We start from the raw sequence: 23,734 nt of genomic DNA on the forward strand, positions 1-23,734 counted from the left end.
TACGAAAATGGTGAAGGCAGAAAACGAAGGCGTTCAAATTATTCACAAAATTATTTACCCCAAAACAAATAGGTAGAATGAACTACTGAAGGAATACACACACACATACACGCACACCCACACACACGCACCAACACACACACACACACACTAACACAGACACGCACACTCGTGTGCACGAAGCTTGAAATGACCTAGAAAATTGGGGAATATCGATAAATTTTAGCATATGAGTATATGGTAACGCCCGTTCTCATCAGATTTTGCAATATACCTTTCGAAAGAACTTGATATAAGAGCCTAACTACGTAGTGGGGTTGAACGTCGAGACCGCCACCATAAACGTGTTTGGAACCTGCACAATGCACAAAACGTTGGACATAAAACAAAGCACACAAAACAAGCGAATGTTTTTATAGTTGTAATGACCAATACAATCAAGAGTTTTGGGACATTACAAGTTGACTTACTGGGACATGCCGGAACCATAAATTTAGTTCCGGTATTGCCAGTAATGTAAGTGCGCGAGACAGCAAATATCTAAAAAATGAAAGAACGATTGTTGTGGTAAAACGTCATAGTAAAACGGCATAGTAAACAGCATATTGAAAGGGAAACAACCCATATTTTCTTAGAGAGCGTTAATTTTCGGGGATGTTTTCTGCACAGATTACAGAAAAAAAAAATTCAGTATCCGACGAAAGCAACTACGTCACTCAGACTACCTTGCCATATCAAGGCCTTGCTGCGTCGTGTAGCGCCCATGACTGACGAACTTCATGCCTGCATATTCAACGAGACGGAATATCCAATGAGATGAAATGTCTAAAAGTAAATATTCAGGCTGCATAGACATTCCACCTCGTTGCATATTTCGTCTCACGTCTACATAGTAGAAGTCCTGCTGTTAGAAAATGTTGAGAGTTAGGACTATACATTTCAGCTCGTTGTTAGCTGCTTTTAAGAAGTGTCGGTATAGCAGGAGGTCGGTTAACATTCAGGACTCTGCCGTGGTCATACGCGCAGTGTTTTTTTCCCCTTCATTTTACAGCCACTGTTCATTGATACACTTTCGTGAACGACCGTGGTTCTCAATCACAGTTGCTACACATGAGCGTGATGGCGCATGTTCGCTTCTTGTTAAGGTGAACTCGTTGTATGCTGCGTATGTGGGGGCTCGGGCCCACTCAAGGGACTAAATTTTACTTTTTGCCCTAGCACGCCTGCATTGTAATGATGCCAAATAAACAGAACTTCAACTAAAATGTTAAGCACACAGTAAAGGCACACTGTGTGTGAAAGGGACACTCTGCGGTTAACATTTTAGAAAATGTACATCGTGCCGCATGTTAATATTCCAAGTGAGACACTTAAGAATTTGCTTTGAATTGTCCTCTGTAATTCTAGTAGCCACCGGAACACATTGTCCCAAGGGAACACTGTGTTCAGATGGCTACTAGAATTACAGATGACAATTCAAAGCAAATTCTTAAGTGTACACTTGGAATTTGGAATGTTGACATGTGGCACGATAAGACCGGCCACAGCTGACAAGGACAGCGCCACAAGGACGACGATAATGGCGACGACGATGGCAAGACAAACACGATAACGGGACGACTGGTCGACGACAAAACGACCCACGAAGACTGCACAGTACGGCTCACGCATCTTGGTTGCGGGACAGAATTGCGGGCAGGGAGAAATAGATTTGGTTTGCCTGGGGAACTGAACTGTCCAGAAAACACGACGACCAGAAATGTGTGGACACCGAGGAAATGTGTCTGGAAGGCAGAGACGAACAACTATCGCTGTGAAGCCACCTCAGCAGCACTCGTGTGGCCTCCACAAGCCGCAATATGCAACGCCGTTGTCCAAGGATTTTTGTTCCATGAGAAAATGATGTTACGATGTAGATGGCCTAGGGCCTTTATTTATGGTTAAGCTTGGGATAGGACATCTACCCTGTTTCTGTGAACTAAAACACTCGCCCGGATGCCTGTACTGGGCCATGTCAATTCACCTTCGATATCTTTTTCAGCGTCGTGTTTGCTTGGATTGTTACACACCGCATTGTTCTTCTCGCAGCAGTGCGCGGTATACCACTTTGTCTTTTACGAGTCCAATGCGTAGAGTCCAAAGAAAAAGCAGCAGCACTCACTGCAGAAGCTTCCGATGTCGAAGTTTCGGTTGGCATCCGCGCCTAGGCACTTGTTCGAGAAGCGGCTCTTGGAGCGAGTCTTCCTCCAGAGCCGGTCCTGCGGAAAACCATTGCTCATTTCCAACACACTTGCCAAGGCTGCTTCCTGGACCTGCCGTGGTTCTCCCAATATTTATTTCTTGCCTCAACCGAACACTTCACATGTCTGCACATTTCCCAGTCCCACACGACCGTCTAATGCTGTGCTCTGCCAGAAAAAAACAGTGCAATGGATAAACAAGAGTATCGCTTCACAGCCTCCTGATATTCAAGCGTGTGCGTTTGAACGGAACGCGACCACTATATATATATATATATATATATATATATATATATATATATATACTAAAGCAAAGTACACTCACACTATATTGTGTCAGCGACAAACGATTTGGCCGAATAGTGCAATTCAACGGGACGGAATGGCTGAGCAAGCTGACAAGCATTCGTGTCAGTGAGATCAGTTTTGTGGCTCCGGTACAAATAACACGAGGAAGAGATCCTTATAATTTTAGCAGGTTCCCTTCCTGAAAGGAAGCCCGTCAAATACAAAGAAGGTGGCGTGCGACTAGTCGCACGGTACTTTTTTTTGTGTTTTGCGGGCTTTCTTTCAGGCTTAGAAAAAAGTAGTCTAATGTGCAGCAGGTATTGAGCAACAGAAAGCTGGACCGGGAAGTTTTCAGGATGGTCGGCCATTTTGTCAGTGACGCTTTTGTTCTGACAACTTCCTTTATACTAGTCCTTACTACGATTGTATAATTGTTGTTTTCTGCATTTCGCCAATGATCCAATTGCAACCCACGTGTAATTCGTTTTGTACAATGACTATTGATTCTTTTGTAATCATAACTTGTTCGCTTCTCCTCATGGGCTACTCAGATTGGAGCCGTGAGGCCTGGGGATAAAAAAAAAGAATATATAAAAATGCTTGACTTGCTCGAAGCGACAACAAAAAACATTACCTTGGCTCTGTTCAACTACGTGGCACAAGTTACGTGGACCGCATTGTATAATGCTATAGTATATGAATTTACCGACTATAGGAAGGAACGGCACGTACCGACGCTGTTCAGGGTGCGATGTTTCGATACGAGGGAGCCAGCGCCCTCCTTATTTTCTTTCGCTGTTTCGCCCACGTCCTGATACACGTGCCAAAACAGAACGTGGCGCAGACACCTAACTCCCCCTGAACGCAGTGACGCGAAACCGCAACTGGCAGCCGGAGCTGTCGAAACCACCGCTCTGGGGTGCATGAGCCGATCGCTGAGGCACGACAGTAAAGACTCCTTGGGACCAATCCCGGAAGTCAGAGCGATTGGTTTTGCATCCCGTCTCTCACCACGATCCTCCTAATGAACGTTGGCTATACTTATGTTCTGCCAATAAAAGCAAACACGCTCAAATATCTTCGGGATGATAATTTAGCTCTTGGACCGATCATAACCGTTGTCTGTGTCACTGGCACTATGTGACATGTTACCGAACAAACGGAATGAATGAATGATCAGTTGGATATAGTTGACTAGTGCGATAAGACCTTCATGCTTCACTTAAACGCGGCAAGATGACGTTACCAGCACTGCTGCTTACACAATTAAGCCTTCCCGTATTACAGTGTACGTCAACCATGTACGACGCCTTTCGTTACACTGAAACTTTCTATTATGGTCTTACGGTGTTGTGCGTGTACTCGTAGCCGTCAGGGTTGACGATCGGGTGGATGCGCCACTCGTACCTGGACAGCAGCTGGCGGATGCCGTCGTCCTTGTCATACTGCGTCGCCAACTAGGCAGAACAAAAAGCAAAGATTGCAACGTTGGCACCTGCGTGGCTGATATTTATGATAGACTATACAGTATTTGCTTTGGGGCTTTAGATTTGCAGCACTCAATGTCAATTTCTCAAGTACCACCTGATCCTCGGCCAATTCTAGATATAGTGCAGGTATACCACTTAATGCGGAGAAATCAAATCAATTTCATATGTCTACTAATAAACCTAACCGAGGGTCGTTGCGATCACTGGCCAGAAGTTGTCAGTATAGCCACAAGTCGCTGTAAGTGTTCCTCTTCTTCGGTTGAAGTGTGTCAGCCCAGGAAACTCAAGCCGAAAGCTCACCGCTGGTACCTTTCTTTAGCAAATCCGTTTTTCGGAGACGCGAGTGTGTTTCTTCGCTTTGCAGTTTTGGCCACGTATGACAGCGGATAAGGTGCACGAGCGTTGCTTGCTTACTTAATTTATTCATTGATTGATTTGTAGTTTACACACTTTTCTGCGTCAAACGGCGCATTTTGAAAAGCCAGGCGACACATTTAACTTTGCCGTGCCGGTTGCACTTACCTGATCGATGATGTAGAGGCAAGCGGAGGGAGCAATCCACTCCCTGGCGTGAATACCGCACTCCAGAAACACGATGGGCAAATTTTCTTTGGTCTTGATCTGCGATGGAGAGTCAGAGAGAGATAGAAAGACGTGTTTATTAAATAAGGAAATGTATAGGTTGGCCGTAGGAGCTTCAAGATTGTGGCTGGCTACTCCCAGTAGGTCCAAAGGGCAAGGAAGAAGGATGATGATGATGAGTATGCACAGTTATGTACGCTGCAGGGGGGGGGGGGGGGTAGTATCTTACAAAAGGCAGAGAGGTCGGCCTGAGCTAGTACGCTCTGGCCTGTTACTTTTCATAGGAGAAAAAGGAAAGAGGACAAAAAAAAAAAGAATTTGTTAGGCTTCTGAAACTGATGAAAGATCATGATGAGGACAGGAAGAAGGGATGCGCGTGTAGAATAACCGCGTAAAGCAGTGGTTTCCATAAGTCTTCAGTTCAGTCCAGTACGCTGAATATAGTTAGTAACAGCCCTCGTGTCTATGTTCACTGCCTCGCGGTCACACAATGCACCCTGGATAACCATTTGCTATATGGCGTGTTTTCCGACGCCTGCATGCTAGCGTGGAGGACAGCCTCTGTCGCTATCGTTTGTTGGAGGGACAGTAGTAAAACACGTCCCGCAGCGTGTCAGCGACGCGGCAACATTCAAAGCTAGGTCTGTTCGCCATCCTTATACGAGACGTGCGTATCTGTGACACAGTAAGTATTCGCAAACACACGTGTATACCACAGGCAAGGGAAAAGCGTTTGTCCACTGCCCGTTTCTTTTCTGCTGCTGTTGTGTGGGCGTGTTAGTGCTTACATACAATATCAGATATGTACCGACCTATAGCCCCCTCAGCAAGCGCTTTTGTGATATGGGCATCGACCAGTGAAGGTGATGGCAAGGCAAATTTGGTGAAGCATGCTTGTCCGGATTTGGATTGACTTTAGCGTAGAGGTGAAAAGTATTGTCAGGACTTATTTCTCGCAGGCACCCGTTTTGATGGTCTAGTTGAGCCCAGTGTGAAACTGTGCAGTCTCGCAAGAGAAACGTAAGCGAAAAGTTTGCATCCCTTCGTGATTACGGCATGTGTACTTCGGCGGCTACGGAAGAAAGCTTGCTTCGGCTAGCTCGTTGCCGAAGCCCAAGCCGCAGCCGCAGGCCCTAGACATCGCACAGCTGTTCGACCTTGGGCAGTGGAATGGTTACTCCGGAACATTCTAGTGAGCACTCAGGAGGTAATATGTGCGCACTCTAACACTCTCTAGAATAGGACTACCTTTTCCTTACCGCCATTTTTCGAGACCGAATGCTTCGAGGAAGCCTCGCAAAATCTCTTGTGCAGTTCTTTTTATTCTGGTGCATGTCACATATTACATGACGGCCTCCTTTCTCTAGTGATATCGGGCTACGAAACAATCATTCATGTATTAACTAACTAAATAAATTATGCACGTAGTTGACGTTACCTATACGGACGCTGACTCACTTTGGAAAGTGTCGGGGCAGCGAAAGCCGTGCCACAACTTAGAATCGCATTTGAGAATCGCAGCTGAAAACCTTCTGAACTGTCACGAACGCTCTTGCTGCGCACAGTACCCTGGTCTTATTTTTGCCGGAATATTTTGAATAGAAAGCGTGCGATCGTCCAAATGATATCTGGTCATGTCTCTGGCGATATGCCTCGTATCCAAGGCACTCACAGAAAGCATGCGTTGCGCACGACCGCTATTTTTGCGTAATCACTCATTTACCTTCCTTCTGTCTTCATTCATTTATGAAATTTATGACATTTATGTCATTTATGACAACTAACAAAGTTGCCTGGGGAGTCGTGGCTAAATGCATAAAAGTGCTTAACGAGGTCATGCCATCAACAAGACGTACAACAACAAAGACAACAAAGACGGTACAAAATGTGAGAGTAGAACAGAGTAGCGCAGTTCGAAAAGCACGGCGGAGATTGGAATTCTGAGGTTATTTACAGCGCTTGCAATGTACCGTGTGTCGCACGTAACTTGGGCCAAAATGTGAAACATGTGCCAGCGTAACATAGTTGGACTAGTCGAGTGGCACTTTCTCGTAGTTCACGTGCTTTCTTTCACGCTTGAAAAAAGAAAAAAAGATAATGCTTTTATGTAGCACGTATTGAGCAACACGAAGCTGGATCGGGATTTTGTTTAGGGAAGTTTACAATTTTCTCATTTACACTTTTGCTCTGAATATAATATTTGAGAAGTTGATTATTATTAATAACTAATTATGGTATTAGGCAAAATAGAAGAAATAGTCTGACTTCTTACAAGCGACTGCAAGTAACATTACCTTGGCCATGTCCAGCTAGCGGGCACTTGCATATTGTTAATTTTTGGCACAAATTACGGGGGGGGACAACCAATATATGAAGTTGACATGTCACTAGATTGGTAGCATCGCAATTAGGTTTACTCACGTGAGCAGCGATGATGTTCCTTCCTTCGTACGACCTTCCAATGGACCAGTAGGTCACATGGTCGTACTTCCTTGCGTACTGCTTCAAGGCGTTACTAAACTGCAGATAACAAAGTGTGAGAGAGGGAACGCTTATACGATGAGAACTGGATGCGTTGAAGTTTCTACAGTCGTGAAGTTTCTACAGTCGTTTCTCGGTTTGTGGATTCGAAATCTGACGTGTGTACTGTGTGACATGTATGCAAGACATGTGAAACATGCCTTGTGACTGCCTTTAGGGACACGAATTAAAAAAGTGAAATCGTCAGGAGGAAAGAAAAGTAAATGCTGAATGAATCCATCGATTCGTGAGGTTTAACGTAACAAAGCAACTATGAGGCTATGAGAGACGACGGATTAATTTTGACCACCTGCAGCCCCTTAATGTGCGTGTAACTTTAAGTACACGCGTGCAAAGTGGAAAGCATGCATTTACCCTTAAGTTAGCAATCTGCAAGAACGAGCATTCATTTTATTGCAACGCAAAATGTGTGTGTGAAACGAGATTATCTTCGTTGAGTGGATAGCCATTAGGATATGTGTCAGGAAGGTTGCCTATAGTGTTGCTAGGAGCTGATAAAACGTCATAAAAGCTGGTGAACTTACCTCGGAATACTTCAAGTACCTCTCGAAGCGCAGCGGAGTCGTCGAGTAGGTCGTGAATCGCATCTCCCGTCGCTCATTCTCGATCACCCTGAAATGATAAGAGTTTAATGCAGCAATGCCCACTAATTGTTATCATATCTCGGAGAGATACATAGCTATTAGGCGTGATCAGCGCGGCTATGCGTAATTCTGTGGCCACGTGGTTCATGTTGTTTGTCTCAGCCACAATGTAGATACACAATCACAATCTATTCACAAGGGTCGCGAAACATCGGGCGAAAAGTCGTCCAGAAGGAATTGTCAGGGACATCACTACAGTTACTGTACTTGCCACTTGGGCTTGTACTACATTCCGCGTTCTTGAACAAAAACAGTGCGCAGGTAACATACCGTCGAACTGGACAAGCTGAGTTCGGTTCTTACAAAGGGAGGTGGTGTGACTTGCAACAGTAGTGCATGGTATTCTATTGCATCTCAACAGAGAGTTTATGCAAAGTCAACAGGGACTCAACTTGCCAAGTGAAAAAGTGGTTTTAAGACAGAAAAGCAAAGTTGAGCCATATCCATGTACTACCCACCATACATTTCTTTTTGATTGGAAAGCTGGCCCTGCGGTATTAAACATGCATGTCATATGCAGACATGCATAACATGCATGCTTCACATGTATATGTGAAGCATGCAAGTTATACGTACTACATGTATACTTTGTTGCGTTCGATGCAAGTCCAACAAGGATCTATGGTTCGGACCATACATCCATAGTCGGTACTCAGGCGGTAGGCGTCGGCTTAGCCCCAAGTCGCCTATTCCCATTCGCATGCAGGCCGAACCACCCGACTCCTGCAGACACTACAGTTGACTCCCGCTTATTCGACCTCGGTTAACTGGCCCTTTTGTTCAATCCGAACGCACTTGAAAGTCCTGGCAAGAAACCATAGATTGCTGTGGAGGAAAAAAGTCATTTAGTTCGAATCCGAAAAGCATGTGCTCTCGGTTGACTCGAACCCTCCCCTCCCGACCAGAACCGGCGCCCGCGGACGCGCAAAGCGGAATTACTAAAAACTTGAAAACACGAGTAAAATCGCAGGCGGAGCGACTGTTTCTTGTTTTTCCCATTTTTATTGACCGGTGCTCATTCCGCCCGTGAAGCCATCCGTTCCCGCTAAGCTTCGTGTCGAGTCACACCGCAATATTCAGCAGAGAGCGTCATCCGTTTAGTAAGGCACCACTTGGCATTTTGTCGCCGTTTGTTAATGCGATCGTTCGGATAACTCGACGAAATCGTACGTTCCCGAAAGGCTCGCGACTTTACTGGAATATGCTGTACTGCAAGAAAGTTCTCACACTACAACTAGGTTCGTAAGAGCAGCTGCCGACGAATCGCGATGTCGACTTTTGGCGCACAGAGATAGGTTGCCTATGTCAAACGCGCCATAAAACCCCTGCCGAGTTTCCAACTGGCTTAGGCCGCTCCTCTTTAAACAACTGTGATGCGAATGATAATGCGCGCGAAATGCGTTTGCGTGAGAAAGTTTCATGCGGACGCATAAACCCTGCGCCTAGTGCGTCTGTAGTGTCAATCGGAGTATTGGACTCGTATGTAGTTGATTGTACTATGGCGTAGTCATTGCAATTTACCTTTTCCTGTCTCACCCCCTTCTTCCGGTGAGGAGTAGCAAGCCGATGACACGCTCTACTTGTCAACCTCTCCTCAATTGTCTTCATTGAGATGTTGTTCTCCCCTTATTGTCATAGTTATCTGTAGTCATTATTTTGTAGGAAACTCCACGGTTGGACGCGGCCACGGGTCGCTCTCCGCAAGCACGCTGCTACAGGACTCGGTGGCAGGATTCTCATTAGCCACTACTGTTCGCGCCGTTCAACAGTTCTTGTCTTGGCAAGGTTTCTTTGCAGCGAAGCTGTATACCTCTACCTCCCAATGCATTTGTCGTGTGCGTGGGCAAAAAGTCAGCAAATCAGTGGGAGGCGCGCACCGCGTGCGCAGCGTGGTTCCTTGCAGCAACGCCAGACGGCGCTCGCCTCCGCGCATCCGCAGCATCGGTGGCACCCGCCGTGCGGGAAAAAAAGAACCAGCAAGCTCTCCTTCACTCATAGCGTTTGCCGCAAGCATTTAGCGCTATTACGGTTCCATAAGCTGCAGTTGCCGGGAAGCGGACACTGTATTCACGGTCCCGTTGCACTTAGTGTTCTCGGTCGTAAATATAAACAGACACACTCACTCTTGCAGGTTCGAGCTTCTTGTCGTCACGCGAAGACCCGTTCGCGTGACGCTGGCCTCGAACTCGGCGGCCACTTCGGGTCGCAGTCGAAGAAGCGCCGACACGTTGACGTTGGTGGCCTCTTGCCAAACGTCGAGCTATGTTGTTGATAGGAAAAGAGAGAAAATGAGAGGGCGTTTTTTTAAAGTGTGAGCTATTTGAAAAGCCGGCAGGCAGTATATACTGCAGCCATGGAAAATCTGGCAGGGTTCGCAAAGTTAGCTTCGCTGTAAAATAACTTGAATTGTAGTCACCAGTGGGAGCGGGGCTTTCTTGGTCTGTTTGCCCTGTTTAGTTTTCACGTCTACCAATAAGACGCAGAACGTAAATACAGCGAGGTGCGGGGGTGCTGCATGCCATAAATTTGAATGCAGGCAAGGCAGAGCTTCAACAAACACTACGAGAAGGTCGTTTTTTTTTTTTCAAAGCTCAAGCTAGGTTTACATGGCTTCATATTTCAAGCATCACTTGGCAAAGAATGTTGTTTTGCACCGTCGAATAACGAACAAACGAATAAGTAGTGGACGGCAAGGCAGTGGATTTGTTCTTTTCTGATATTCCAATTTGATATTTCAAAATGGTTGTTCCATTTTCTTTTTTACGGGTCAGTTCTGCAAGCTTTTTAGAAGTGTAAATATTTTGCTGGTTTAAATCACTCTTTCTAGGGGCACTTATGTACACTTCAATTTTCTTAAATTTGTTCTGCAAAACAATCAGCTTAAAGAGAATAATGTTTACGTTTCAGCTCCGGCAGTTTTTCTAACTGCTTCGGGATGTTGCTTGATACTGTACAGTTGACTCCATGCGGTCCATAAGAAAACAATGTATGCAAGAATCCGGGCACAGGTGTTTCTGCAGAGATGCATCTGGATGCATGAAAATGGTTCGCTGGCTTCATGTGCATACATGTGGGAGTAGAACATCTGTGTGTGTTCGTTTTTTTTATTGGGGTATGTCATTGGATTTAATTTGTATCTGTCAGTCGTTTGTGCCGTTGGCATAACCATAGGAGTAAAGGGGTTAGTCTCTGTGCTGGTTTAAATTACATCGTTCGCAGAGATACATCGCCTAAAAGCAGGCCACTGCTATACAGTCTATACCCAGCTGAAAGAAACATCGCTTCTGAACGCGCTTTAAACCTTTCTGCATGGTGATCGAGTGGTACACGTTTACTGCGTCGCGTGATGCCCAGACGGACCCATTCACATATATGCAACTGTCACACGCCGAGTATATTTTAGGAGAGGTGAATGTTACGTGTTTGTGTGCAGCGCATTTGGTTAAACGCCGCCCATACGTGAACACCACTTCCTGTATAAATTGCAATGGACGCGTTGGCCAAAAGTGCAACGAGTGCAATGCGTGTGATGACTTCAGTTTTTATGCTTCTGCGCGCGTTATGCGGCCCCAAGAACTACTCTGAAAGTGGCTTTAAGCTTACGTGACGGCTGCTTACAGTTCAATGATGCATTTAGACCTCGGAGCAGCGCTGATAGTTACTTGTGCGCGCAACGAAGTTGCTTTTAGCCAATCTCTTGGTCATTCCGTGACCTTGACCAGACACCTGATAGTTATTGTGTTGGCTTGCGTATGTTGTGCGCTTGAATCATGTAGTAATGTGTCATTTCATTTGCCACCCCTTCTTCTTTCCAGGGTTTTACGGGCCAAAACCAGTTTATGAGGCACGTCGTAGTGGAGGGCTCCGAATTAATTTTGACCAGCTGGGGTTCTTGAATGCGCACGGCGGTCGCATTTCGCCTCCATCGAAATGCGACCGCCGCGGCCGGGATTCGATCCCGCGATCTCGTGCTCAACAGCGCAACGCCTTAGCTGACTGAGCCACCGCGGCGGGTACATATGTCACCCCTGCTTTGGTCTGGAAGTAGCACGCTAGGCTTGTATCCAAGGAAACATCTTGTGCATCCGTTAAGGAACGTTTCGATCTCTCTGTATTGCAGGGAAGCTATGTGTTGTGCGCGACCTTTTTTTTTTTTTGACGCTGTTATTTTTTTTGTCATAATTCTATTTACGAGTATCGCGGGAATTCAGATGCCTGCCGCTGATGCATGTAGCTTGACAAAAAAGAAAACAGCGTTTTTCGTCTCGAGTGTCCTTATTTGTAATAATTTGAAACCATTGTGAGGGAAACAAGGGTCATTACTCTTGTCCTGTGCAACTTCTTGCCCTGTTGTCCTTGTTTTCTTTTTCGCGATGCTGCCGAAATCACAAGTGCCCGTACCCACAAAAAGAGTTCTTAAGCTTAAACGGTTCATGAGAGCCGGCCAATCGCAATTTGGAACACATTGTTTCGGAGAGCCAGGACTGCAAGCGATCGCCGAGACGAATACGGCGTTCAGCTTGCGCGAGCTGTGTATCAACCATTTTTTTTTTGCCGGCGTTTCTGTATATGCTCTTGTAAACAGCCTTGAATACATTTCGCTTTTCTTCCGCCTCTGTCACAATAATTGTAATTTTAGTGAAGGTGATCAGCCTCTTCTTCTTCTTTCTAGGGTTTAATGTGCCAAAACCAGTTCTGATTATGGGTATGAAGGTGACCAGTCAATGGCAAAAGAACATTGCCTTCTTTTTTATGCGCCTGCACACGTTATGCGGACCCAGAAAGCCGAATATTGTTAATGAAACGAAGGATATAATGATAACATTACTAATTATTAAAATTATCGAAGGTGGCCGCCAAATGGGAAAGAGAAATTACGAACTGAACGCTTTGTGAATTCGGCCCAAGATAAGTATTATTCTTGCTGCCATTTTTCAGGACCATACCATCCTTGTGTCTTTATGCACGAGCCGCCGACTTGGCAGTTATTAAGATAACGCCGGACGAAACGTTCGAAAAGTTTAATGACCCTCCGCTCAACCGCTTTACCAGCTACCTTCCTCAGCCAAACGCATACTAAGCCAACTGGCGGACTGTGTAATCAGTTAGGTTGTTCTACGGAGTAAGAAAGGTCGTGAGATAGCGTGAGATAGGCCAACGTTAGAAAGAGTAGCCGTTTAAAGTGTTAACGGACCAGCCTTATTTGGTCCGGATAACTGCACAAGGTAACACAAGCATGTGCTCCAAAGTTCATCATATACTCGTCCACAAAGTGGTCCCGGACATCTGTCCGAAATTGGTTTTAAAATGAGGTAATTGATCGAAATGCGTCAACTATATTTTTTTCGGGATCGCGTTTTTTAGCACAGATGGGAACATGACGAAATTTATTGTTCAAGGTAGTTATTACAGAAGTTATTCGTAAAATTCAGAATACTTAACTTTTTTATATAACGAAAGAATCTATAGTGTCAGTTTTGAAGCCTGTCATTCGACAAGTTCATAACCACTTCAAGACTTAATTGTACAAAGCTGACGCTACTAATTTCTGCGGAGTGACGGATTCCGGCTAATTTTTACCCGGTGAACCGCAAGTGAAATCCGGTGAACATCCCCGGCACGCCCCTTTAGTACACGTTCCCGAGTGGCGTGACTGCTTACGGCTGACCGTTGGGCTGGCAGTTCGCGGCCCTTATCAAGCCGCGAACTCCCCCGCTTCAGGCTTCTCGGATGTGAATTACGATGAAGGATGTGAGTTTAGTTTTCGTCACGCCGAGCGCGTGGCGCCACTTTTGGCGAAGTTTGCTCGTCGCGTAATCCCGTCACAAACAATATCGTAGCGACAAAAAAAAAATGACATGGACAAATGCACAGCGCACAGCAGAACCATGATTTGAAACCGCAGCAACGAAAATCACATTAGCGACGACCATGACGACAGACAGACACGGTGGGCACAGCCCTCTCTAAATTTGTGTTGTCTGGTTGCCTAATGCTTCGTTTTGAATGTTTGCCTTGACCCCTTTGGGTGTTTTGTTGGGTGCACCTTTCAGTCAATCCAGTGTGGCCAATCCCCCTGGTGGGTACGAGCCATGTTTCGAGGCAACAACAACAATAAGAACAAGTCGTGTGTGCTGTGGTCCTGCTGTGTCTTTGTCCGTATCATATTGCGCTATGAGTTTTACTTCTCCGTTAGAAAACGTCAAGTCAGACGTCACTGCCAAAGGCACCCATTCTGTGCAATCCACTGCACAGATTCCCATTTTCCCGTAAGGACATCAGGGCGCTTGTCTCGTGCATAGGATGGCTAACGCAAGTTGCTTTTTTTCACCGACCCGGATCGTCAGTACGCCTCTATCTATCGCATCGGCCTTCAGCACTCCTACAGCGTCCCCCTGCAGGGAGTGGGAGAGCACGTTGAGGCCATCATTTGTCGCTCGAGACTTCGTGTAGCGTACATCAGTAGTTTTTTGTTTTAAGGTCTGTCAACTAGTTCACCGCAGCGCAAACAGTGCAAACTGCCTGATAACACTGAGCATGTGCCGTGTCACTGTCGCTGCGATAACACAGTGCGGTTAGGAGCAATAAGTTTACTCCGTATACGTTAGGTACACAAACAGAGGCTATTAAGCTTTTAGGTCCCTGGGACAAAAGTGGACACGCAATAAGAGCCACGAAGGCCTTGCTGTTGTCAGTGACGCCAGTCAGGACTAATGGCATTTATGACTAATGACTAATGGACTAATGTCAAAGTATAACAAAATGTCATACTTTAACATTTTGTCAGTGACCTGGACTGTGCACCTTGTTTATTCTTAGCCCTTTTCTTTCTTTTCTGTTCTCCGCCGTCCGTATTCTTTTTCTCTTCGTGTAATCCCGAGCACTTGAAGTATCAAACCCTGTATATAGCAGGGCTGACATCTTCAGTTTCTATTAAAGTCTTCATCTGTCTGTCTTCAGAGTATAGAGTTTGTTATCGAACCATTTATCGTACTTTCGAAAAACGCTGTTTCGCCCCGTGCATCATCTGTAATGAATGGCCTTTATCCGCGCCGTGTGCGATTAAATATGCGACGGGAGCAGGCGAGATGCCGCAATTTAAACGCCAGGCGTAGCATCCCCCGAGGCGCGTGACGTCCCAGTGCCATTGTTCGATGGCCTCGGCGATAAGGAGGGGCGATCGCGAATCACTCGCTTGTCTCACTTACCTGTAGTTTGTCCGCCAAGGTCGATAACAGGCTTACTTGGGCTGCCGTAATGGGTGTCACAGATACGAGCCGGTGCCTGCAATCAATATGACGATACTGCACTTTTTCTCTTTTGGTCGTGAATGTACTATCGCTTGTCAGTACTAAGTGTGCGGACGGAAGCGGTTGTTTTGACATGGCGTGTTGCATTTCGCTGAGCTATGGTATAATTGTCCATTCATTGAGGATCCACCACCCAGTATACCATACAATACATGCACTATATGCTAATGCATTTCATACCAGCACCACACGTTGACCACTTGTACTTTCCCCACCATTTGCCTATCTCTTCCTCTTCCCTAATAGAAGTCGCTGGCCATACACACTCACTCTTCAAGCTGACTTCGCCGCACATCAATCAATCAATCGATCAATCGATCAATCAATCAATTAATCAAACAATTAGTTAACCAATCAATTAATCAATCAATCACATTTTCTTTTCACCATAGAAAATACATTCTTACTGCGAAAATAGGGGGCTAGAGAAAGAAGCTGCATCTGCGCAGCTTGACTAAGCTCTAGCCACTCGTGCAACTGCAATGACACGACGATTTGTTATATGGATTCAGTTATACAAACATATCAGCAAATAAAGAAACGATCATACAATCCCATCACAAATGGGAAGTTACAAGAACAGTTACACAGCATGCATATTTTAATTAACAATTAGAGACATAAGCAGTTCCAATACAGTCACACAAACAGGTCAAATAAGCTTTTGTTATTAAGGGCTAGAACGTCAACATTCTTTCCGGTCTAGCTCAGTTAGTTGCCAGCGCGTAGTCAAGTCTTTCCCGTAATGGGTGCGCGAGATGGGTATGGCGGTTGATATCTGAAAGGGTAAGAAATTGTACGTTTCCTGAGATTTGCTAATTCTTGGAATAGAGCCACCCTACCTAATGTGGCGTTCTTATAGGTTCTCAATAATTTGTATTAGTATATATTGTGGATTTTCATAATTTTACGTTTGTGAAAGAGGTTCTGCGTGTTCTAAAAACGAGGAATTTTCTATTGATCGAAGTGCTTTTTTGTGAACGAGGAAGAGTTTCTGTAAGTTCGATGCTGTCGTGTTTCCCCATATTAGCATGCAGTAATATAAGTGAGAATTGGGAAGTGCGAAATATAACATCTTTTTAATGCTGACATGGAGAAGTGTGATGGTTCTGGCTTAATACACAGGCGGCTTTACTTAATTTTGGCAATAAAGTTTTCACATGTTCATTCCAAGACTTGATTTCTGAAAAAATTAGACCTAGAATTTTCAGACCTTTCTATTTTAATGTTGAATGGCCCGAGAGCTACATGGTCATCTATTTTTTCTAAAGTACCGGGGGTGAGAAACAACACATACTTAGTTTTTGACTAATTTAGAATGAGCCTATTGTTCTGGCACCAATTCTCTGTTCAACATTTCTTTTTTTTCTCTCCGTCGAACAGGACGTAGACGCATTGATTGAACAGCGGTCACACCATCACCAAAAATGTATAATGACAGTCTAAAGAAAATATGCAAATTTTATTAATTAGATATCTACAGACAGCTCATTTATGTACTTTATTTAAGAGAATTAATTTGAATAGTGAACAAGTTGTAGAAAGGGATGCGATAACGTCTATAGAATATGTCCACAGAAAGCTTGTGGACTATTGACGTTAGAGTTTATTGCTGACTGTTTGTTGTCCGTAAATCTTCTGAAAACAACCCCTTCGTTCTCAATAGACAATAGACAATTCTCAATATTCTCAATAGACAAAACAACAAGGAGACAAGAGAGTATACATGAAGACTGTATACATACTGTCTAAATTGGTTCTTATAAAGGACAGAACCTTACGCGCTATATTTACAACAACAACAAAAAAATAAAAAAATAAAACGTGGGAGAAGCACAGTACATTGCTTACTTTCGAATTCTACCTGCTTTCTTTTTTTATTGCGTAGCTACTTTCCATTCCGTAATGTGCCAACTTGCAAAATTCGGTACGCTTATGTCGTGATTCGTTCACGGTACACAAAATCGGATTCGCTCCAATTCCTAAAATTCTCGCTAGTCACTCGCACTACATTTATTTCAAACGACTAAGGCACTTTCGCTTGATATAGAGCGTTTCACTTGCTCGTTGATGATGGTGACTACGAAACCCTTATCACAGGCCCCCCCCCCCTCTCCGAAAAATTAATTAGTTCAGACTTATACGCGAACCAATGCTCATGAAAGCAACTTGCGCTGAGAAAGCGATAATAGCTCGACTTCCTGAGAAAGCTAGGTTAGGTTGCGTCAAGTTAAAAGTAGAGTGTTGTGATGAGTCATTTGTGAGCAATATATTTCGGGATCCGTTCGTGAAATTTGAATCCGGTAGGTTTCGTGAAAGTGGGCCGACGTGACGGTACGTGAAAGTTTATCGCCATCAAGTTTTCGTAGAGGTCAGTGTGGAGAAGCCACTTAACTTATTGATGGTGGAATGGGCTTCCAGACACCAAGTAAAGTTCCTGAGTCTTACCATTGTATGCAGAAATACATCTTACATTGAATCTCATGGTTGACTTGATCTAAATACCGGCTGTCGCAAACGTGCCGAAGGAAACGCAATGAGTGCCCTGGGCACGCTCTCGCCTGGTGTCATTCAGATCAAGTCAAGCATGAGCTTCAAGTTAAAATTCATTTCTGCATACGGGGGGGTTAGAACCCGATTGTACGCTGTACGAAAACAATTACTTTTAGGCCTGGACCAGTACTTTGCCAAAAATGTCTTCTCTATGCTAAAACGCTCCCTTACGCAGTTCATTGACTTCGTTTGTATTCTGCAGTATGTTCTAGTAGAATTGATAAGGTTTCTGTAAAAATTTCAGTCAACTCATAAGGATACCCTAAGAATGTCTGCCAATTTCATCAGGAATCTCGCTGGAAGCGTACGATATATCAGACTACCTGCAGTACGTTTAAACGAGAGTGAATATACTTAATTACATGTTGAGATCACGTTAATTTCACATTGCACAAAACATTAACAAACACTTCTCAGAGAATGTATTAAATTTGACTGACAAGCGTTTGCGTTACAGAACATTTGTACACTTTTATTTTTTAACTATATATATTAATAACCACGCGACAAGGAGTAACCGTTGGTAGCAAGCGACAGCGACAACTCCTTATTTATTTTCATGTTATTAAGCAAAAACAACAAAAGGAGTTGACATGACTTACCCTGTGTAATCTATTTGCGTCGTCTCGCTGGAAGCAGGTAACGCGGATGACCAACTGGCCGTGACCACGAGAACAGCTGTGACTATGCGTATACCTACGTAGGCCATGGTCATCGGCCTTGGTGGTCTAGCAAGTTCGACCACGCAGCTCTATGTGGAAGCTCCGGAATCAACTACCCTTCGACTTGCACCTCAGAACCGCTTCATATGGACGGGCCTCTTTGCGTAGACAATCGCCCTAATCTTATCTCACGGAGGCCTCTATCTTATCTAACGGGAAGGGGCGTTGGGCGTTGACTCGTCTTGCTGCTGCAGCGTTTTGAAACCGCCTGGAGCTCGACGTGTGCGACCCTGACGCCCGGGCTTCGGGAACGTAACTGGGTTGCGCTGGTCTATGATGTAGTACATGTGTATAGTATATACCATGCCAGGCTTGCGTTCCAGTTCATGTCGCCCCCGTTTTATGCAGCTTCGTCCCAATGAAACAGTTTTGATTCACCAGAAAGTTGCGTAACTTTTTTATTTTTGGGAGGGCGGTATATGCCCTTAAAGGTTTGAGGCACATCGGGCTTTCAGTAAGGCTGGCGGCGTGCTGACTTACGAGAACTGGAAAGGCAATTTCTCTGGTACATTAGCTATCAAGTTGCTTCTGTTTTCTTCTTGTGTTTGATTGGGCGTTTCTATACCGGCATCATCATTTTACAAAAAGATAAAAATAAGCACCAATGATGTCGGGGACATTTCAATTTTAAGTATATAGGCCCGCGGTTGAACTTTCAGTTCATGTGGTATATCTGAGACAGGGCTCATATTGGTGACATCTCTATTTCAAACAAACACTACATCGTGTGCGTGTGCTGCACGGTTTCTTTATGAGAAGGGAAGAGCTCTTAAGGGAGCACGTCTCTTCGTCAACAGTGGGCAAAAACCTTCGTCACTTGCGGTTGGAGTGCCCAACCAGAGTGAGCTTCTGAAAAGGGATGTGGGTCGGTTACTAGCATTCCGTGTCTCTTGTCATAATATGGAACGCTTCCAATTTCATTTTATTTCATTCATGTAACCCATTAACTGCCATGACACATTTCTAAAAAAGTTTTAAAAGTACGGAATTTTTCTAGACCTGCATGTTTCGCTCAATTTATTTCTAAAAAAAATGTGGTAGTAGGAATTGCTATTGTATTTTTACTGGTACTGCTGAAAAAGAAAGCAGAAGTCGTTGCGTACTACTTATTAGCCTAAATTACAAGAAACCGCACTTATACACGTGTGTGCATATTGCGGAAAGTTCACGACGAGTTAGCTCGTTATGGGCACCAGAGGGCGCTCGTTGTGATGATGTGCGGTGATATATAGAATGGCAATGCAAGCCATAAAATTAGAACTGTCGAAGTGGGTGGAGGAAAACGGTGTATTGGGGGAACTACAGAATGGGTTCAGGCCAGGCAGACGCTTAGAAGACAATATGTTTGTACTAACTCAGTGCATAGAGATTTCAGTAGCTCAGAAAAGACCTTTATGGATAGCATTTCTAGATATTAAAGGAGCTTATGACAACGTAGACAGGGAATTGTTGTGGGATATTCTTCAATACGAAGGCATAGATGACGATTTCGTGGAGCTGCTGAGGGAGATATATCGAGACAACCAAGTACAAGTGGCATGGGAAGGCCGAAAAGGAAATGAAATGGTGGGAATTCACCAAGGATTGAAGCAAGGATGCCCTCTGTCACCATTGTTGTTCACGCTTTACGTCAAGGGCATAGAAAGACGACTGGAAAACAGCGAATTAGGTTTTGATTTATCCTACATGCGTAATGGACAAATGGTGCAACAGAAGATCCCTGGACTGATGTACGCAGACGACATTGTGCTACTAGCGGACAATAAAAAAGATTTACAGATACTTGCGAATATCTGTGGGAACGCAGCGACAAATCTAGGCCTTAAGTTTAGCACAGAGAAATCAGGGATTATGATCTTTAATGAGCACACGAGTAACTTCGTGGTGTCAATTCAACAGCAAGTAATACCCATAGTGAAGCAATATAAGTACCTCGGCGTACACATAAACGAAGGAAAGAATTACTCAATCAACCACCAAGATAATCTGAAAATAAAGGGGAAGCGGAATGCAGCATTAATGAAACACAGAGCACTGTGGGGCCACAATAAGTATGAGGTGGTGCGTGGAATCTGGAAAGAAGTTATGGTGCCAGCGCTAACATTCGCAAATGCCATTATATGCTTAAAATCGGATATATTGGCGGGTTTGGAAGTTAACCAAAGATCAGTAGGCCGGTTGGCTTTGGGAGCACACGGTAATACGACAAATGAGGCAGTGCATGGAGACATGGGTTGGGCCTCTTTTGAAGTCAGAGAAGCACAAAGCAAAATTAGTTTTGAAGAAAGGCTCAGGAACATGGATGAAAATAAATGGGCAGCTAAAGTGCACAAGTATCTCTACATGAAAAGCGTGGACACAGAATGGAGGAAGAGGTCAAGGAAGTTGGCAACCAAGTACAGGATAATCGAAACTGTAAATAGACAACCAGGGGTCATCAGAAAGAAAGTGAGAGAAATAGAGACCGTGAATTGGATGCAAAGAATGGAAACGAAAAGGACAATGGAGATTTACAAGAATGAGAAGAAAGAAATTAGAAGGGAAACTCTGTACGATAACACAAAGGGCAGTGCCTTGCTATTTGAGGCTCGAGCCGGTTGCCTAAGGACGAAAACATATCGGAACAAATATTCGGAATTAGATGAGACATGTGTATGCTGCAGTAAAGATCCAGAGACCACTCAGCACATCCTAATGGAATGCGACGGGATCCACCCAGCGAGAACCGTAGGTAACGTGCAACTCCCAGAAGCGCTTGGGTTTAAAGTGGAAGGAAACATAAACAGATCAGCCGTAGAGATCAGCAAGAGACGATTAGAGTACTGGTGGAAAAAAAGTAGGGAAAAGATGGATGCGACCTGATCTCTTAAAATCATAGGCAGCAGTACAAGGTAAATTTTTGAAAAAGAAAAATAATGATAGGTATACAAAAATGCAAGATAAAGAACATGTATAGTATACCTGATTAAATCAAGCAGGCTAGGTGACTATTTGTCGCCGCCCCGTTTCAAAGGGGATGCCAATAAATCATCATCATCATCATCATCATCAGTTGACTCCTCATCGGCAGTTAAATGATTAATGGCATTCAAGGCCAAGAATGCATTAAGAAAGGAGTGGGCATTTCACAAAAAGTCGCAATTTCGCCCGTAAGGTGAAGCATCATTTGGAATGGTAAATTGTTAGACAGCTATATACGAAGTAATGATAGTTTTATCGGCCGTGCAAATTTCTAAACACACGCTTACCGACTAAATAACCAAGCATGGTGTCACGCGCGCACAGGCAAAAACATGAACACATCTCACTCGATGACCGAAGAAACTTGCTGTCAAAACGCTGGAGTGAGAAAGCGCCGCTGCAGCAGCAGCGAGCGAATTGACCTTCGTGCTGCCTCTTGCTTCAGCGCGAACTAAACGACAAAACACAGCGCATATGAAGCTATCAACCCGCAGATCGCAGATCGATTTCAAGCTAGGGCCCGCGCTGTCGCACCCAGCCGCGCCACACGCAACCGCCGTCGGAGTAGCACGCCGTCAAGACTCAGTCAAGAATGATTTTTGTTCCTAGATCTATAAAAGATGTGCAACCGATTGCCCAAAGAAGTTATATTTATGTGATCACTGTGATGGGGTCTTGTTTTGAGACTGCTGTTTGTCACAATTGATTTGATTGCTTGTGACCTGCTTGTAATTATTGATCATGTAGCCCCCCCCCCCTTCCCCCCACTGTACTACCAAAAGATGCCTTGAATGAATAAATGAAGACATCAGTGAATAAATAAATAAATGTAGGCTGTATAGCGTATTGTCAGCTTGTGCGAGCTACACAAGTAACAGCTGTTGTAGCCTGCATGAAGGAACACCTTTTCTTTTATTTCTTCAACGGGTTCACTGACAGCCCCGAAATCAGTGCGCCGCAGCTGAAACGTAATCCGCGTCGGCAGCTCGTCATCCTAAAGTGGACCACAGTGGCTCTCGTAAATTTCCGTGAGTTGGTCAAAAAGGCTGTAAAGCAGCCAGGTGCTGTTGCGCGCTGCTCAGGCGTGCTACTTTGGTTTCTCATGGTACGGTATGTTGCAAGCTGCGGACCGACGTGTGCACGAAGCGCCCTCTCGGCGACAAGGCTGGCCTATCTGGGTCACACGGAAAGTAGAATATATGACTCGCTGGCTCATACCTTTGGCCAAGACCGGGTGAAGCTGTAAAATGAGAGACGAATACTTATCATTCGAGATAAACCGTCTGAACATGGTCATTATCGAGGCTGCTGTGTGGCATGCCAGCGAGTGCTCTACCTACTGTAATACCCGCCAAATTGAAGCTTTCAAAGCAGCTTCGCTGGCCAAACGGCTTGTCTCTTCAATAAAGTAATTGGTTATATGAAATCGGTTAGTGGAAAAATATTTGCATTATAATGAGCGCTGCCGAGTAAAAAAAAGTATTCGATCAATAAGAAAATTTCCGCAAATTTTAAGTGATTGCAAGTTATTAATTACATGTAATTTATCACCTACAAGTCTCGGTATCTGTCAGTGTGACACAAAGGCTATAAAAGCTTTAAACGTACTTACATTTTGACCTGTGGAGGAAGTATTATAATACGTATGCTTTCGTTCTCTCTGAATACACCTCGCCTAACTATTCCTTCTCTGACCAGGATCATATATCCCTTTAGTCTCCTCCTGGCATCACTGCGTCGAAGCCATACAGTGTGCGTCGCTTGAACTGTTGTTTGCATTTCGCCATAACTAGTGAACGGTTTAGTAGGTGAAGATAAAGATCGCATTGAGGTAGCAACAACAAACATAAACAACAACAGTTATGACCAGTGCGGTGCATAAACATTCAGCTTGCTCAGGTGGGTGTACTGGTCGGCTATTTGGCTGGCCATTATCATTTCAGCGCTCGAATTTGCGTGGTTTACCCCGTATTCTAGAACGTCCCCCCACTGAACACTCCCCCTTAATCCTGTGATGATGATGTTTACAGGCATCTTCTTTGAGACGGGGTGGAGACAAAGGATCATCTAGCCTGCTTGATTGAATGAGGATTTCTGTCCCTGTATAGCCGTTTGCCTATTTGATCTCGATCTTCGGTTTCGCGTTTAATCCCTCTATAGGCTGTTTCACATGCTGTGTCTGAAGCGAAACAAATCGGTGCGGTCGCACGCGTCGCAATGCGATTTTTTGAGGCCTCAATTCACATGGTTTCGATTTCAACAATGCGACCGGTGCGACGCCCACAGTTGCTTGCTGTCAGGTTTTGTCGCACACGCCGCGTAATTCCTTTAATGTAATGAAAAAGACGTTCGTGTTATAAGATAATTGACCTCTCTTTGTTAGGTCCAAATAATACGTGTGTT

General features: G+C 44.6%; 1 protein-coding gene across 1 annotated transcript in view; it reads right to left on the reverse strand.

Moving 5' to 3' along the window:
- Positions 1-18,452, reverse strand: part of LOC119454071 (carboxypeptidase A1-like) — a 54,366-nt gene extending 35,914 nt beyond the window's left edge. The window contains 9 exon segments of the mRNA XM_049667900.1: positions 275-355; positions 2,162-2,258; positions 3,875-3,985; positions 4,541-4,639; positions 7,022-7,120; positions 7,666-7,753; positions 9,909-10,045; positions 14,994-15,069; positions 18,251-18,452. Of these exon segments, the coding sequence (XP_049523857.1) occupies positions 275-355; positions 2,162-2,258; positions 3,875-3,985; positions 4,541-4,639; positions 7,022-7,120; positions 7,666-7,753; positions 9,909-10,045; positions 14,994-15,069; positions 18,251-18,363 (901 nt within the window). The 5' untranslated portion in view covers positions 18,364-18,452.
- Positions 18,453-23,734: the final 5,282 nt, after the last annotated feature.

Source organism: Dermacentor silvarum, chromosome 5 (assembly GCF_013339745.2).
Source record: "Dermacentor silvarum isolate Dsil-2018 chromosome 5, BIME_Dsil_1.4, whole genome shotgun sequence".
Taxonomy (NCBI): domain Eukaryota; kingdom Metazoa; phylum Arthropoda; class Arachnida; order Ixodida; family Ixodidae; genus Dermacentor; species Dermacentor silvarum.